The following is a 17870-nucleotide window of genomic DNA, read 5'->3' as shown; positions in this document are numbered from 1 at the left end:
ACCACTAAAAGTGTGCATGTAGTACAAAAAGCAGTGATCTTCTGACAAGGAAGAAGAAAGGTAACTGACATTTGTAAGTGTGCTTATTGGATCCCTTGCAGCCATGCACTAAGCACCTTTTCTGTCTGTTGCACTTTAAAAGGATGTGATGAATACACCATTCAGAAGATGAACATTGTGTAACGACAACCAGCCTTTATCTGTTCTGCAGGCTGACAGAACAGCAGAAAGAATATTTCAGTTGAACTAAGAGCTCAGAGAATTGAGCACAGTCATATCAGAGTGTCAGTTCACCCTAAAGCGGTACTTCATTTGTTAAGAAATGCTGGAGAGCTTACTATACCCATAGTCTCATTTCCCATTACCCTCTTGGGCAAGAAGCAAATGGGATGCGGTTACCTTATTTCCCTTTGAGCAAACTGTCGCAGTAAATGGGACTGTGTTCAGGATATTTAACAACACTATTGCCCATATGCTATTGACTTTTTCTCCTGAATTATCTCCTAGGAGATAATTTTCATATTCTCTTTAAAATAACTTTTAAAGAGACACTGAAGCGAGACTAAATCTCGCTTCAGGTCTTATATATAGCAGGGGCACGTGTGCCCCTGCTAAAACGCCGCTATCCCGCGGCTTAACGGGGGTCCCTTCACCCCCAACCCACCCCCCGCAAATGTTGGTCGGAAAATGGTCGCTGGAGATATCCTTCCTAGAGGCAGGGCTAACGGCTGCAGCCCTGCCTCCCAGCACGTCTATTAGACGCGCATCGCCGCCTCTCCCCCGCCCCTCTCAGTGAAGGAAGAATGAGAGGGGCGGGGGAGAGGCGGAGATACGCGTCTGACAGACGCGCATGGGGCAGGGCTGCGGCGGTTAGCCCTGCCCCAACCAGGAAGCGCTCCCCCGCTGCACGGAGGGGGTTTGGGGGGACAGGGACCCCCGTTAAGCCGCGCTATAGCGGCGTTTTAGCAGGGGCACGCATGCCCCTGCTAGCTATGAGGTCTGAAGCGAGATCTATTCTCGCTTCAGACTCTCTTTAAGCATTTACAATTGAAAAAGTACCCAAACACTGGTGAAAAAGTACTAACAAAAATATTTTTTTGCTTGCTGGTGGTCTTACAAGGCCTTTTATGACAGGGTGTGAAAATATCACCTAGGAGAAAATTGCGAGAGAAAAAATGAATTGCATATGGGCCCTGTCTTCTTCAATGAGGACGTCTTTAAAACTTTACGAAATGCCAAGGTGGGTTATGGGCCAACTCCCTCATTAGACTTTGCACTGCAATCAGGATTGCCAACCTAATGTTTAATTTTGCACTGACAATAGGACTAAAAATTCTAGACAACCAAAATTTTTCATGGATTGTGTGGAGTCAGCAGCACACTTTTAGAAGGTTGTAGGGGAGGCTACCTTTTGGTGTGGTCACAATTTTTAGGTTAATTAATGGATTTGGTCCCAAATGAATGCAGCCAGCAATCCGAACCAGTTAGCATACACCCCCCCCCCCCCCCCCAAAGAAACACAGGTAAAATGCCTTCCACAAAACATTTATTCAGAATGTACGGCGGAGCCCTCTACCTCTGACTTAGTACCGCCAGAAATCCTCCCTTTGTGTCTTATGCTCACCTCAGTGCACAGGAAACAGCAGTTTTAGGCCAGCTGGCAGCATAAAACCAATTACCCCCACCCCCCCCAATCCCATTATAGGTAGCCAGGTGTGCCTCTATTATTAAGTAGCTTTTCTACCCAGTATAGGTAGCCAGGTGTGCCCTTGGTATTATCTCGCCCCTACCCCAGTTTAGGTAGCCAGCTGTGCCCCCAGTATTAGGAAGCCCCCTTCGCAGTATAGGTAGCAGATTTGCGAGCAGAGCATATTAATGAGGTTACTCACCTGCTCTTATCTTACAGCCCTGTTCTGCCATGCAACCAGCGTCCTCTCTACGGCCACAGTGGCGTATCTGGTCATATGACAAGACACTGCTGTAGTCATGGAGATGGGACACTGGTCATGCAGCTGAAGGGAGATTGGCGTTGGAACGGAAGCTAACAGCGGGAAAGATAGAGAGAAGGGGAGGGTGGCAGACATAGCGAATCTGGCTGGTCCGGATTAAAAAGGTAAATGGGCTGGTTACAGCATGTGGGCCGTACTTTGCCCATGGTTGCACTAGAGGTAGCTGCAAATACTTAATAAACTACATATACTGTAGTTCTTTTCCAGTTGTTTGTAGCAGTTGTTAGTATGTTCACCCTTAGGAGTTGTGTTATTTCCCCTGGAAGGATCGCAATGAAGGGGAAAAATTGATCATAGGTTATGCCTGTGGTGAGACACATACAGTACATAGAAAGTATGCTTCACTGTAACTGTTAATGCCTGCATTATGCAGTACCGCACTACAATAATGCGGTCGGATTCATAGCATCTGCAAAACGCTCTGATGCGAATAGTACCATTGCAATGTAATTGCCATATTTTCTGGAACATAAGACGCATTTTTCTCCCCCAATAGTGTGAAAGGTGGTGGTGGTGGAGAGTCGGTGCATCTTATGGTCCAAATGTGTGGCAGGTTGTCCCCCTTATCAATCCCCACAGCAGCTGCATCAGAAAAAAAAGGTTATGTTTGCACTCAGCTATGGATTGTGGCTTACTTCATGAGCAGGGGAGGATGTACTCACTCTGGGAATGGTTAGGTCCAAAGCTACTACCTCCAGACCGGTGAAGCATGCAGGGCAATCCACACGGCAGCTTCCTGTTAATATAGCGGTAGAGGCTGGCATTACCTCACTGCTGTGTGCACTATCTGTGGACACGCCTGGCTAACCGGCTTTCATCTAGTTATACCAGCAAGGGGGCCTACATCAGAGCCTGCACAGTATGATCACTGCATTCATGGGGAGACTATAGCTACTTTCAGCAGCCTGAATGGAGTAGCACGTACCGCTTTTGGAGTGGGTGAGACATACGGAACTTAAGTGTACTTGAACTTTTATCAGAGATGTTTTCTCACCCAATCTGCAGATTCAATTTTCAGCACCTAGAAAAAAAATGTACTAAAAAGTAATTCAAATATAATATCAAGTTTATAGGGTACCTGATGTGAGAGAAAAAAAGGTTAGATGCTTATCTCAGTAGAGGGAAGTCTCTGATCTTCTTACGCGCCTCCGTTCCTGCGCTGGGAACCTTTATGTTAGCTTGCAGCTGTGCACTAGTGACTTCAGGCTACTTTGCAAGCGTGAACCTTACTGGCGCCTGCACGGTGCCGCCATGCTTGTTCACAGAGGGTCCCTACGAGAAGCGGAGAGCTCGATGAGGGATGGGGAAGGATCTGGAGTGCCCAGATAGAGAGAGAGAAAAAAAAATTACCTCAGGAGGGGGAAGCCTCTGGATCCTAATGAGGCTTCCCCCTCTCCTCCTCAGCAGCCCCGTTCCAACACTTGCTCCCCCAGAGCAACCAAAACAATAATAAAATCCAGCTGCTCTTGTCACTGGTGCGCTCGCTAGTGCCTTTCCCCCCAGGCTCCGGCAGAACTAGCCAAACTCAACTGGGTCCGCTCTACTGCGCATGCACATTACGTCTGTGTCTGCGCAGTAGGGTAGACCCTATAGGGCTCAGCCATTTCCACCAGAGCCCGAAAGGAAGCCGATACTGGGCCTGCACAAGGCTGCTGACAAGTGGTCCCAGCGCTCTTCTGAGGAGGAAGGGGGAAGCCTCTTCAGGATCCAGAGGCTTTCCACTCCCAAGGGAAGTACCCCCTATGGGCACTTTTCTTCCCTTCAGGTACACTTTAAGGCCACTATCACATTGAGTTTCCTGTAAAAAAAAAAAACCCCCAAAAAACAGGATCCCAACAAAGGTAAAAAGTCGCATTGCACGTTAGACCTGAAGCACGACACATGCAGTGAAGCATACAGCAGAGTATGCTTCACTGCGACTTTTAAATGCATGTTAAGCCAACAGATTCTGTTGCACCGCACGAACATGATTTTATTGTGTGATGGAACGCCCCAGTGTGACAGTAGCATAAGGACATTTAAAAAAACTATTTTGAGCACTTTTTTTTTATTACAATAGCAGCTTAAATGATGTCTTATCAATAAGATGTGAAAATGTTTGTGGAAAAAACAACAACATAGAATAGTAAATTGGATCTTGGCCCCATCTCTTTAAATTTTAGTAGAAGACTTTCAGGGCCCATTTCCACTATCACGAATTTGCATGCGTTTGCCGCATGCGAATTCGCATAGCCAATACAAGTGGATGGGACTGTTTCCACTTGTCAGGTTTCTTTTGCGTTTTTCTGTACAGAAAAAATCTGCACGGCAGAGCCATCAGAATTCGCATACCGCAATGCGATTCGCATACAATGTATTTAATAGGGGATTCGATTGCGGTTTTGGTATGCAAATTTTCATGCAAATTTGCATACAATTTCGCATTGAATCAATGGAAAAGCACACAGGCACTGCCATGGTTAAATTCGCATACATAGTCATCCATGCGAAATCTTATGCGAATTCGCATGAAAATTCGCATATAACCGCATACAAAATTCGCATCTGCATGTGAATTTTTACCGCGGCGATTCCCACCGCACAAGTGGAAATGGGCCCTCAGGTTTCCTTTTGTATTGCATAATGCAGCACATACAGCTGATTACGATTTATCCAATATAATTAAATGGTGAGATCTTCAAAAATAGCAGAAAAATTTCTATTTTTATTTTTTTTTTACGAACAAAGCCCCAAAAAATCTGGACACCCAAAATTTTGGATGGACAGGGGATGGAGTCAGCAGCACACTTTTAAAGAGAACCCAAGGTGGGATTTAATTATGTTACTGGGGCAGAGAGGCTGGTTGTGCACACTACAACAACAACAAATAACATTTGTAAAGCGCTTTTCTCCCGTGGGACTCAAAGCGCATAAGCATGGCTCCGACCATCGTGGTACAGAGGAAGAATTTTATAAGTCTGGAAATGCCAGGCTAAACAGGTGGCTTTTCAGTCTGGATTTGAATAGCTCCAGGGATGGTGCTGTCTTTACTGGGTGTGGTAGGGAGTTCCAAAGAGTAGGGGCAGCATGACAGAAGGCTCTGTCTCCAGATTTTTTGAGGTGCACTCTGGGAGTGACCAAGTTTATAGAACTTGCTGATCTGAGGTGGTGAGAGGTGTGGTGCAGCTTCAGCAAGTCCTTCATGTATCCAGGGCCCACACTAAGACCAGCCTCCGTTGCCCCATGGTGTGCCTCCATGTCCCCCCTGCGCGCCGCTATAGCCCTCGCAGTGCTGGTGACACGCAGCACGTCGCCAGCACAATGTTTACCTATGCGCTGTCAGTCAGCGCCGCTCCCCCGCCTCCTCCGCATCGGCGCTACCCGCCCGCGTCACTTCCCTCCTATCAGCGCCCCTGCTATCTATGAGGTCTGAAGCGAGATTTATTCTCGCTTCAGACTCTCTTTAAAATTGCTCCCATTCACTTTCATTAAAATGAGGTAAAAATCATGGAAAATTGCTGCGATTTTGCGAACGTATATGCAAATACGATCACATATGCAAAAATCATGGCAAGTTTTCCACAATTTTTATGAAAGTGAATGGGAGCGATTTTAAAAAACACTAACCAATCGCAAAACGCTCAGAAAAGCGCTTCTAGTGTGAATAGGCCCTAAATGACAAAATATCACCTAGGAGAAAACCTGAATTGCATATGGCCCGTGTGTGATCTGTCCTAGCAGCGTCTCCAGCAGCCAGGAGCCCCCATCCTCTGCTCTGCAGCAACTAGTCAACTCACTTGCTTCACGTTGTAAGTAATCACAAAACAGGCAGGTAGCGAGTATGTCAGACGGGTGAAAATTCTAGTGAGGGGAGAGAGAAGGAGGTTCGGGGAACAGCATCAGTGGTTCAGAATGACCTAGTGAAGCTACTAAGAGTGAGCGTGAACTACTGTATACCTGTACTATGCCTCTTCATGCAGCATGCACTGCATCCCCGCCAAAGGGAACTGCCTGGCCCCCAGTCTGAGTCTGTAGCTAGCTACACGTGGAGGGAGGAGCTACAACATGGTTCCAGGGAGAGCTGGAGGCTGCAAGCAAGCAAGGAGAGTGTGAGGGCGGAGCTTCTGGGCAGCATCTAGCCACAATACGCGAGTATTAGAAGGGGCGGAGTCGATGTCAAACTTGCAAGCTAGTGAATGGAAAGGGGCGGGAATCCGCTCTGTGGGCGTGGTGAAAAGTTCAGGGACTACTGTTTAGAAGTTTTGCGTGCCTGAGCTGTGCACAGTATAACCTAGCCTTGGTGCTGATGGAGGCGCTGAATGCTTGCTGGATGAGCATCTCCTGCTGTGCATTACTATACTGAGCTCTACAGAAGGTCTCACTGAGCCATCACTGCTCATGTCTCCTGTATGTGACCGCAGCTGAGGAATCACTTTCTCTCTGTTTCTGGACTGGGATATAACTTTTCCAATGGACAATAGAAGGATTAATATGATGCTGGCTTTATTTCTGCATTGCTATCTGGTGGGATTCTTAGTGGCATCTGGTAAGATAATTATTATTTCGTCTTTATACAAATAAAAAACAAATAAAAACTAGTAAACTGCACTTGTCAGTAACTTCTATCAGCTTTTAGTGGCTTTTGGGTCGATTCAGGGAGGGCCAGTCAACATTTCAACCTATGCCTCAAAGCAGTGGTGTGAAGTTATAGAAGATATGATTAACATTGCTTGTATGCTTACTCTATTTCCAGGGACTGTATTCAACTTTAGACTCCCTCTTTTTATTATGGATATTTCTGGTATTCTAGAAATAAAATTACAGTATTATATAACCTAATTATACACAAGGTGATGTGACAAGATGAGATAGACATGTGTATGTACAGTGCCAATCATACAAATAACTAGGCTGTGTTCCATTTTTCTTTTTCTGCCTGAAAGAGTTAAACATCAGGTATGCAAATAACAGTTTCTGTAGCACAACCATCAAACACTTTCCTAGCAAAAAATGGCTTCTGAGAGCAGAAAGGAGAGCATACTGGTGAATAGTTCATAGATTTTAGCTCTGGCATATTCCTGTGTCATTGAACAGAGACAGTGAAACAGTAAAAACTTAATGACTAAATATGCATGGATCATTGCAAGCTTTCGAAACGTTAAGTTTCTTCTTCAAGCATTGTCCAGAACTGGGTCAGAACCGTACAATCAACGTTTGTTGGTTTGATGTCTGCATTTCTGCTCTTCCACTAACACCAGTCCACACTTCACTTGCTTCAAAAAATAGATTTAAATATAAAATGAAACTCTGGGCTATCTAAAAAAGTCATTTTTATGAATAGGAGGATAGATACGATTGTTTATTTTCACCTTGTGTTTCCTTCAACAAGCAACGCATAGCTTCCAAAGGGTTACAATATTTTCCATTGTCCCATGGTTGCTCAGGTAGTACACCCAACACAAGTCATTGCCCCATGGACACAGCAAAGGGCATCCACAGAGTAGATTTCAGGGGGAAATAGTACTAACAGCACTACAACGTCATTTGGACATGCAATGTGAGTAGTAGCCGATGGGACGTATTCTGTCACAAACCATGGAGAAATTGTGGCATGTACTGTAATTCACTAGCCCTTCAGTGTCCCTCTCCATGGTCTGATATAACCCTTGCCACCTAATGACCAATGATTTAAATTATCTAGGCTAGATTTGCAAGAACAATTATGATGTCTAAAGTTCTGCAGACCAGACACGCCTTAGTATATGAAGTATTTTGTTTCCCTGGGTTTATAGCATGTTGGCAGCTATATGTTTTAACAAGAGCACAATACTGATGGGCAATTGAACTTGTGCATGTTGCTGACAGTGTGAATAGTTTGCTTATCTTCATGTCATCCCCAAGCTCTTTGTATATTGTGGTAGATCAGCATGGTGGGTAAGCGACTGGCACTCTAGACATCCTGCAGCACTGGAGTTCCAGGTTTGACAGCAAGCCAGGAATCAATCTGCATGGAGTCTGAATGTTCTTACCGTGTTTGCGACATTTTATTTCCAGCCATGCAAGTTTCTTTAAATAATCTAAAACAATACATGCCAGTAGTTGATTAGTTTTTCCCCAAACTTGCATTGAAATATGGGGACATTTGCCTGTGACTATATTGGGTATTATTATTATTAAGTATTTACGTATATAACGCTAATATCTTTGGCAGCACTGTACAGAGTATATTGTCCTGCCACTAACTGTCCTCCAGAGGGGCTCACAATCTAATCTGTACCATAGTCATATATCTATATATGTATCATGTAGCATATGTTTTGCAGTCTAGGGCCAATTTGGGGGAAGCCAATTAACGTATCTGTTAGTTTTTGGGTTGTGGGAGGAAACTTGAGAGACCGGAGGAAACCCACGCATACATGGAGAGAACGTACAAACTCCAGGCAGATACTGCCCTGGCTGTGATTCAAACTGGGGACCCTGTGCTGCAAAGCGAGAATGCTAACCATACACCACCATGCTACATTAGATTGTGAACTTGTTTGAGGGACAACTAGTGACATGAGTTAAGGGGCCCATACACTCAGCCGATTTTCTGGCCGACCGATCGATCCCGATCGATCGATTGCAACCGACCGATCGATGGCCGATTTCGATCAATTTCGATGGATTTCCATCGAACTGGCAGGGTGGAAAATTTAGGTCGATCTGATGAGATTGCTTATCAGTTTGCATTGGCCTTAATGGAAATCTGATGGCAAAAAAATGCCATCAGATCGAATTTTAATAGATTTCAAACTGAAATCTATTGGAATTCTATCCTGGTAAAAAATGTTCTAAAAACGCATCAGATAGATCATCAGATGCATTTCTTATCTATCTGCTGCCAATCTGACGAGTGGCCCATACACTCGTCAGATTGGCAGCAGATAGATAAGAAATGCATCTGATGATCTATCTGATGCGTTTTTAGAACATTTTTTACCAGGGTAGAATTCCAATAGATTTCAGTTTGAAATCTATTGAAATTCGATCTGATGGCATTTTTTTGCCATCAGATTTCCATTAAGGCCAATGCAAACTGATAAGCAATCTCATCAGATGGACCTAAATTTTCCACCCTGCCAGTTCGATGGAAATCCATCGAAATTGATCGAAATCGGCCATCGATCGGTCGATTGGCCAACCGATTTGCGATCGATCGATCGGGATCGCTCGGTCGGCCAGAAAATCGTCTGAGTGTATGGGCCCCTTTATTCAGTGTATTCTGTACAAAACTGGAAACATTTCAGAGCACTATGAAGGTTTAATAATATTATTTAAAAAGTTAGGCAGTAAATATAGATGGTTAGTATAAATATATAGTCTACCTAAGGCTGGAAAGTCACTTTTTTCTCCATGGGAAGTTAAGATAATTTTAGCATCTTCTACAAACGTATAGTACAGCATTATTCATCTGAAGTTGTCTCAGATTGTGGCTGATTGCTCATCTGTGCCCCATCTTTCACCTGAAAGAATGTGGCCACATGGACAAGGAGCTGCATTTGCTCAGTTATATTAGGGAAGTGGAGAAGGCAGATAAAAATGGGCAGTAGATTGGTGATATTTTCTGTTGATTTTTCTTAAATGAACAGAGTGACTTAAAACATGTTTGACAATTGTTGCTTTATATCATTTGGTACCCTACACCTTTTTCCACTACACAGCTGAATCGCAAAATCGCAAATCACTAGTGATTTTTAAATCGCTAGGGTTGTTACTTTATCATAGAAATCATGAGAAGTATTTTCCACTATAGTGATTCGATTTGGAAATCGCAATCGCTTTCTGGAGCGATTTTTTTTTTTTGAGTGATAATGCAATGCAAATGAAAAATCGCAATCGCATAACAGAATTAATAGAAAATCGCAATCACTGGCGTTTGTGATTACGATTGCTAGTGGAAAAGGGCCCTTAAGTGATTGTCTTCTGCTCCATCTGTTTAGGGTTTATTTCCACTGGGTGTCGCATCCATTCCCGAATTGGACGTGGCACCCCTGGTGCTGCGAAGCTGCAGCCAAATCGCTATAGTTGTATTATGCATGGCTATAGAAATTCGGGGTGGCCTGTGGAAAACTGCAACCGGCGCTATTTTTTGGGGGGGGCACGCGCAATTTCGGATGCAGCCACTTCTCTTCCACATCTGAAATCTCACGTGGAAAACAGCTTAGATTCACAGCTAGTGGAAACAGGCCCTAATCGTCAGATTGGGAAACCAGTGACCGCCTGAACATCCTGCTCAGCATTCCCTCTCTGTCATTGCTTGGGGATAAAATCATTGTTCTAAATGGATATTCCAAGACAATCGCTCATGTTTTCCCTTGTGACAAAGCCTCAGTGGAATGTCGTGCCTCAGCCCCCCCACCCCCCCCGCCCCCTTCTCCATCCACAGGAACGTGCACAGATGCACAGATCGCTGGTAGATCATCCTACTACTACCTGAAGTGTGTTCTTGCTCTGCTCAGCAGTGGTTTACCTTTTTGCACTTTATGCACTGAAGGTGTAACCGTTGAGATTAGGTCAAGCATGTGTATATTCTGCATGTTTGTGCCAGTATATGAGGCTGAGTTACCAGGTTCACAAGTTTAGGCATATTAAACTTTAGTGCTGGTTCACACTGAAAGAGCTTTCTAAGCACTAGTGATTTGAAAAGCTCTTGCTAATGTAATGCTATGGGGGATTTATACAAAATCACATCGCTACAGTGGGAACACACACATAGCATTACATAAGCAAGAGCTTTTCACATCACAGAGCGCTTAGAAGAGCTCTAGTAGTGTGAAACAGCCCTTACTGAAGAAATTATGAGCCATCTATGTTAAAGTGGAAGTGTAGTCAAAATAACATAATTAATAAAGTATTTATTTTTTTACAGCATTAATTTATAAATATTTAGTCAGTGTTTATCCATTGTAAAATCTTACCTCACTTCGATTTTACTTTCTGAAATTTATCACAGGCAGCTTCTTTAGTACTGGTAGGTAATCTCTGCAGAATGTTTGTTTACTGAGGCCTGTTTCACATCGGCAGCCAGCGTTTTCTTTAAAAACAAGCCTCGTAGTTACCTGCACTAATGAACGTTAATGTAATTCTTGGCAGCAAAACACACCATAAGTGAGGCTCTCTACTGCTTACTTCCTGTGGCGTAAATAGGTATTGCAAGCAATTTTTCCATTGCAAAGCCAGATTAAATTGGCGTCTGTACGCTACCATGAAAAAGTTAAAAATATGTGCGGCACCACATGAAGGGTCAACGTGCGTCACGGCAGATGTTGTGCCATAACGCGCTGATGACCTAGCATCAGATTGGATGCTTCCACACCACATCCAGTCTGAAATGTCCCATAGACTTCCATTGCTTTAGCGTGACCTTGAGTTAAAAATGGGTATTGTAATGAACACGCAACAGCGTGAAAGGGGGCTCAGAGTTCTAAAGCCAGTAGGAAAGATCTGTGGTTTCCCAGAATGCTCAGGGAGAGAATTCCATATAATAAACAGCCTAAGCTAAGCCTCAGCAACATATAGCTATAGGTACAATTTGTGATGCTGAAACCAGGTTATTTAACGTAATCGTGGGTATTCTGAATACTTTGCTGCTTTTTACTGTATGTTATACGGTTCCACTTTAATGGATTTCCCTCAGAATAATGATGATGATAAATGATGATGATAGCTTCCCATTGTTATCACCTAATGGGAATCCTGTGACATGTTGCACAACATTACGGGAAAAGATGCTGATAGTACAGCGTGTACTTATGACGTGTGGCAGAGTACAGAGGAAGGGTGTTGGGAAACAGTGGATGGAAAGAGACACAGAGCTGATCATTTGCTGCCTCTGAGTGCCACTGAGGCCCTGGTCATGTACTGAGATGGATGGGGGTAATCAGAAGCCCAGTTCATCTATCACAGCAGAAGTATTCTAGTTCTGGTACAAAGGGAGTGAGATCATCAGATGCTGGTTCACTCATTCCATGTGTCCCACATCCTTTCTAAAAGACCTTCAGACCAGCCTGGTAGAATAACAGGAACTCCACCCAAGTCTCAGAATTGATTTGCTTTGCATTTCACCAGTGGCCCATCTGCACCATCTTCCTGTTATGATCATCTGAGTAGTGAAGGCTCACAGCTTAGACTTTATAATGCAACTATGTGTCACACACACAACTGTTACACTGCAATGTGGCTATTGTATTGATGTGTATTATATTGTTGTGTTTTTGATTGTTTGCAGACTTGCCAACCTTAAGTATTGAGAAAAGTAATCTGGTATTATCTTCCAACGAAGCATTGAACATCACATGCAGGTATGTCAGATAAGCCTCCTGAATACTGAGGTAGATCTATCCAGAAGGCTGCTGGGAAAACTGGGGGTAATAATGGAGCCCAAATAGCATACCTCCCAACTTTTTGAGATAAGAAAGAGGGACGCTTTAAGAAACGCCCCAGCTCTAGCCACGCCCCCACCATACCCCTCGCCTGCATCTCACAAAGAATTAAAAATCAAAAGATGTAGTTTTCTCATTCAAACCACACCGGTTCTTTCTATCTTCATTAGTTTTTCTTCATTTTAACATTTGAAAATAAGAAATATATCAATTTAATTTATGGAAATAAAGTTTAGAGTCAATTAAATGCACATTTCTGTAGAAAAATACATATATTTACATTGGTCTGTGCATCAGGACTGAAAGAGAGAAAAATGAGTAAGAAAGTGGGTTGGAGGGATTTGGTTACCAAAGAGGGACTGTCCCTCCAAAAAACAGACAGTTGGGTGCTATGCAAATAGGTTTCAGCTGTTGACTAAAACAAAGATTTTGATTGGCCACTGTAAGCAATTGCTTCACTTTTGCTCCAGGTTTCCTTGCAGACCAAATTATGTTTTGTTTGTTCTCCTCACTCAGATATGTTGTACTGTATGCCGTATATAGTGTTGCTAGTGTAACAGAGGAGTGATACGTTCATTTGCCCTGGGCCCAGCAACATAAATGGCACACAAATGCTTGCCAGCTATGGCATTTGGATTTGGTAAATAGGTCACAGAAATACTCTTTCTATCACACGGATCTGTGATCTTCCCTTCTCACCTTTCCATAAATCCCAGAAATTCTTACTGAATATAACTTGTGGAAATGTAAAATATACCTGGTGGTAAATCAATGGCAAACTTAATATATTCTTCTTCTATTAGAAAGTCATAGAGGCATTGCTATGCCTTAATGTGACCCTACAATTAACATGAGCAACATTAACTGATCATATGCTGATAAAGAGCTTACTTTCAGTGAAATCTGTAGTAGAGAATGAGAGATACTGTATATACAGGAGAAGTAATGTTGTTGATAGGAGGGTTGGAAGGAAGTCCCCAAGTGGCAGGAGGAGGTCCTTCTTCTTGGGGACTCTAAATAATTGGTCTGAACTAGAAAAAAAAAACCTCAATATTTAGCCATACCTGGGGCTTCTTCCAGCCCACCATAATCTAAGTGGCCCTCAGTTCCTTTGTCTTCTCATTCATCGTGCTGCTGTGGCCCCTGTCCCGTCCGCATGGCTCCTTGATGTGCACAGCAGGAGTGGCTGGGAGCATTCGTCTTATGAGCAGTCATCATTATTTTCAAGCTGTACATGCTCATAGCACTTCTGTCCGCGGCTCCTGTGCACAGCCGCTTGGGAGCGCAATCAAGGAGGCACCGATTAGACAAAGCATGTGCCGGTTCTGCAAACCCAGTAAGGTCGGCGCTTTTAAACAGAGGCCACAGCAGCACCTCGAAGGGGAGAACAAAGTGTACTGTGGGTTTTTCCATCTCTCCATTGGAGAGCTGAGCCCATGCAGGAACACGCAATGCATGCAGCAGTGTGCTCTCAGAACTGCGCAGTGCATAAGTGGAACCATACTACCTTCGTAGTGCACAGCTTTACCCCCACTTGCACAGAGCTGAAGAACATTCTCTCTGTGATTATGGGGCAACCATTTTGCTTTTTAGAAATTCTGGAAATTACCTTATCTGTAGAGCTAATATTCTGGAGTGAGCTCTGACAGCTTCTTCAGATGCCAAAGGGTTATCTCTGCTTCTCTAGCTCTCTTTCCAGAAGCTTGTTTACACCTTAAGAGCACAGCACTATTTTGTTCTGGGACATACTGGATATTTTTGATCCAGTCACATTCCTACAGCACAGTAAGGGGGGCACTCTTTGTAGACAAGGAGAAATAATGTTGTTAAGCTACATGCTAGATTTTCATTACCTAAAGCAATCATAAGTGAGTGTTTTGGGTGACAGCTTAGCATGGGTACAAGTAACCCCTATTACTGACTGCCTCTTCAGCAACCCTCATACCTGGTGTATAGATGAGTGACTGCTATTGTAATTCCTACTCAGATATGTATAAGTGCCTATTTCCACTAGAGCCAAATTCGGCGTGAATCTGCAGCATTTCCCTATTGGTGAGAGGGGTGGGGAAGTGCTGCCTATCTCTTAAATGATCTGCTGTCCAGATCGCTCTTCGTTGGGAATCTGGGTAGCATAGTGAGATTTCTGCAGCACGCAGCCAAATCACTATAGACATGCATGGCAAGGATTAGCGATTCCGGCTGGGGCTATGCAGAAGACCATGCACCGCGGCCAGTAGAAATAAGCCCTGGTGTAATGGGACCTTGGACAAGGTACCGGGTTTGGCTTCTTCTGCCATCTGACATTTTTTAGTAAGAAGAAAATTGGGGTAAGTTGCAGCATGCTCCTTGGTTCTCACAGGTCCTAGGCATTTTCTAAGTCTGTCTTCTGAAAGATCCAGCATTTTGTAGCAAGACCCTTATGCTGGGTACACACGATGCGTTTTTTTTCCCATTCGATTAATTTTTGATTCGTTTTTCCGTTCGATTTTCCGCTCGATTCTCTTATCTTTTCTTATCAATTTCCATTCACTTCTATGAGAAATCGAGCGGTAAAACAATCGAAAGTAATATCGGACATGACTGAAATTATCAATCGAACGCATCTATCAACCGCAAAAACGCAACGTGTGTACCTAGCACCACTGCTCATCCGACTCCTCTCCGTAGAATGTGCTGTTTGGCAGATTAGAACAAATTATCCATCATGGATAAACTTGAAAGTTTTCAAAACCCTGCTATAGACTAATGTGTTCATTGTGGCTCATTTAATTAAGTTAATAAGTAGAAATGCACCCCAGGGGCGTAAGTACTATAGGGGAGCAGTGCCTGCGACTGCAGGGGGCCCAGAGTTGTGGGGAGGCCCCAAGTACTAACCATCCCTATACTCCAGATTACTCCAGATTAGGTGTTTTTGTGGCTACATGTTATGGGTGTGAAGATCCTGATGGCCACTCTTGTTTTATGGCCCTTGTAAGATGGGCCTCCGGGCTGTAAGGGTCACCAAGGGGTGGCAAGGAAAGGTTTGTGGTTATTAAAGGGGTTCCATCAAAGTTTTGCAGGAAGCCCCCATGATTTGTAGTTACACCCCTGATGCACCCATTTATGACTTTGCTTTAGCTGAGGTGCTCTGTCTCTTTTGCAGGATCAGTAACTTTGTATCTGTGCTTTCATTTTGTAGTGGGAAGCAGCCAGTAGAGTGGTCGTGGCCTGAGAACCTGAGCTCTACTGATGACCGCGTATCACTGAGTGACTGTAATGACAGTGCCTATTGCCAGACACTTGTAGTGACGGGGTTCACAGCAAATGACACAGGAATGTACAATTGCTTCTATGAAGGCACCAATGCTACCTCAAGTGTTCATGTCTCTGTTGTGGGTAAGTACATAAATGTTCTGCTTCTATAGATATTCATGAATGTTTGTTATTCTAAGCATATGCAACCAAAATCCCTACACTTCTTACTGCTGTACAGATTTTCCTGTCAGCTGACAGGGCCTCATGTATAAAAGTGACATCAATAAAGTTATCTTCCAGACAAAAGTGGGAAAGCATCCGAACCTTTGCTGTTTCCTGTCTTCCCCAGAAAAGGGGAATGGGAAGGAAAGGGATATCTCCCCAGCAAGGATATAGACAGTAATAAAAACCTTACAGACTTTATACAATGCTAAAAAATAGTTTTGGCTGGATTTCCTCTTTAAGAACCTTGTGTTTGTTCCATGCCCCCCAGAGGCAGATTTGAACACAAAGATCTCTTAGGAATTATATTTTCATAGATAGACCCAATATCTCGATCCGCCGGCATTTTTTGTTGCCAAGGGGCAAGGGCATAGCAATAGCCATAGCTGCTGTTATAGGAGCCAGGAGAAAGTGGGACCCCAGTATGTTTCTAACTTGCCTATGCTAGCATTAGGCTACATGTCCCCCTCCATTGTATGCTGTGTTGCGTGTAATGGCATCTTGTCAGGTCCAGTCATATCAATAGGAAGGGAAGAAGGTAAGAGTCATTGTTGGCATGAACTGAGTGCTGGGGACCCCTTTGCTAGTGTCACATAATATGTCACATAATATGTAGCTATGTCTCCATTTGAAGGGTGCCCTGAGACATAGAGACATCGTGGTTGATGCACGAAGCAGCGGTAATATTGTTGTGCAGAGACAGCGAACAGCAATATTACCATTACTACCGCCAGCAGTGTACCTTTAGTCAAATTATTAGTGCGACCCACAATACTCGAGGACTGCAAGCATTGCTATGGTAACGCTCGTTAGTAATGGGTGTTACCGCAGCACCACTCCAGTACCACAGGTTACTCTAATAGCCTAACCTGCGATACACTGCTGGCGGTAATAACTATAATATTCTGTGGGCTGTCTCTGCACACCATTATTGCCACTGGTTTGTGCATCAGCAGTGCATGGTCTCTGCATGTGGCAATTATATACACTTACTGCATAAATGAGATCACTCATTCATAGGCAGATTTAACTTACCTTAGAGCAGCCTTTCTCAACCTTTTTACACGGCGAAAACCCTGCAAATAACTTTTGGATCCAAAGGAACTCCTACAAACATTTTTTTGATCTCGAGGAACCCCTGCATTTATTTTGCAGGAGACAATATACGTGGCTATTTTTTCACTACCCTCTATTACACTGTCATTCATTATACTGTCTCCTCATTCTAGTGCTTTTTATTAATGTGCTCATTGTTTCAGTTTTGTGCTTCTTTTTTACAGTAGTCCCTATTATAATGTGCACTATTATACTTCCCCCATGATGGGATAAAATGCCAGGGAACCCCTGCAGAGTACTCAAGGAATCCTGGGGTCCCAGGAAAACCCTGGTTGAGTAGAGATTATTTTTAAAGTGGAAGTATTGAGTATTGTTTGTAGTGCTCTTTTATCCGCTCTAATAGTAGTTTCTTGATTGATTAGCATTAAGGATTATAACTTCCCATTGTCAAATCCATGAGCATACAAGGGAAGTTGTATGACTAAAACGTAATCCTCTAAGAATCAAAACCAGTATTATATGGTACAAGTGTCGACAATCATCTAATGTGTACAATAGTGATGGTCATGTCTAGGAGTTTGAGCATCTGATAGATTTGAAAATCTCTAATTCCCTGTGATTCCATCCAGCTTTAGCACATGATCATGACTAGCAAATCAGAGATTTACATGTCTATCACCTGACCAAACTTATCACATGCTTATTCATGAATTCTCCTAGACATGACCATCACTAGCATACAGGGAGTAAGGAGTGCAGCCAACGTTATTGTGTGGAAGAATTAGGTCTTTCATTTGCATTGCTGCCCTTCCCTTCCTGTTCCTGGGATCATCAGTGTTCATATAAAAGCCATGGAGTTTCCTGGGACTAAGTGAAGATTTATCCTGGGGATTCGCATACAGCACTATCCAAAGCTAAAATAAAAATGTGGCTAATTCCTCTGAGC

General features: G+C 43.5%; 1 protein-coding gene and 1 long non-coding RNA gene across 3 annotated transcripts in view; one reads left to right on the top strand and one right to left on the bottom strand.

Annotated features, from left to right (window-relative positions):
* The window catches only part of LOC137546263 (uncharacterized), a 41013-nt gene extending 34997 nt beyond the window's left edge, over positions 1-6016 (bottom strand). For both annotated transcript variants that reach the window (XR_011026206.1, XR_011026207.1), the window contains exon 1: positions 5946-6016. This is a non-coding gene — a long non-coding RNA (uncharacterized lncRNA). The remainder of the gene's footprint in view (positions 1-5945) is intronic.
* A 274-nt stretch (positions 6017-6290) lies between these two features.
* Positions 6291-17870, top strand: part of KDR (kinase insert domain receptor) — a 49886-nt gene continuing 38306 nt past the window's right edge. Inside the window, exons 1-3 of the mRNA XM_068278571.1 lie at positions 6291-6534; positions 12259-12331; positions 15591-15787. Coding sequence (XP_068134672.1) covers positions 6459-6534; positions 12259-12331; positions 15591-15787 — 346 coding nt within the window. The 5' untranslated portion in view covers positions 6291-6458. The remainder of the gene's footprint in view (positions 6535-12258; positions 12332-15590; positions 15788-17870) is intronic.

This window comes from Hyperolius riggenbachi, chromosome 1 (assembly GCF_040937935.1).
Source record: "Hyperolius riggenbachi isolate aHypRig1 chromosome 1, aHypRig1.pri, whole genome shotgun sequence".
NCBI lineage: Eukaryota > Metazoa > Chordata > Amphibia > Anura > Hyperoliidae > Hyperolius > Hyperolius riggenbachi.
This window is presented reverse-complemented; position numbering and strand designations above follow the sequence as displayed.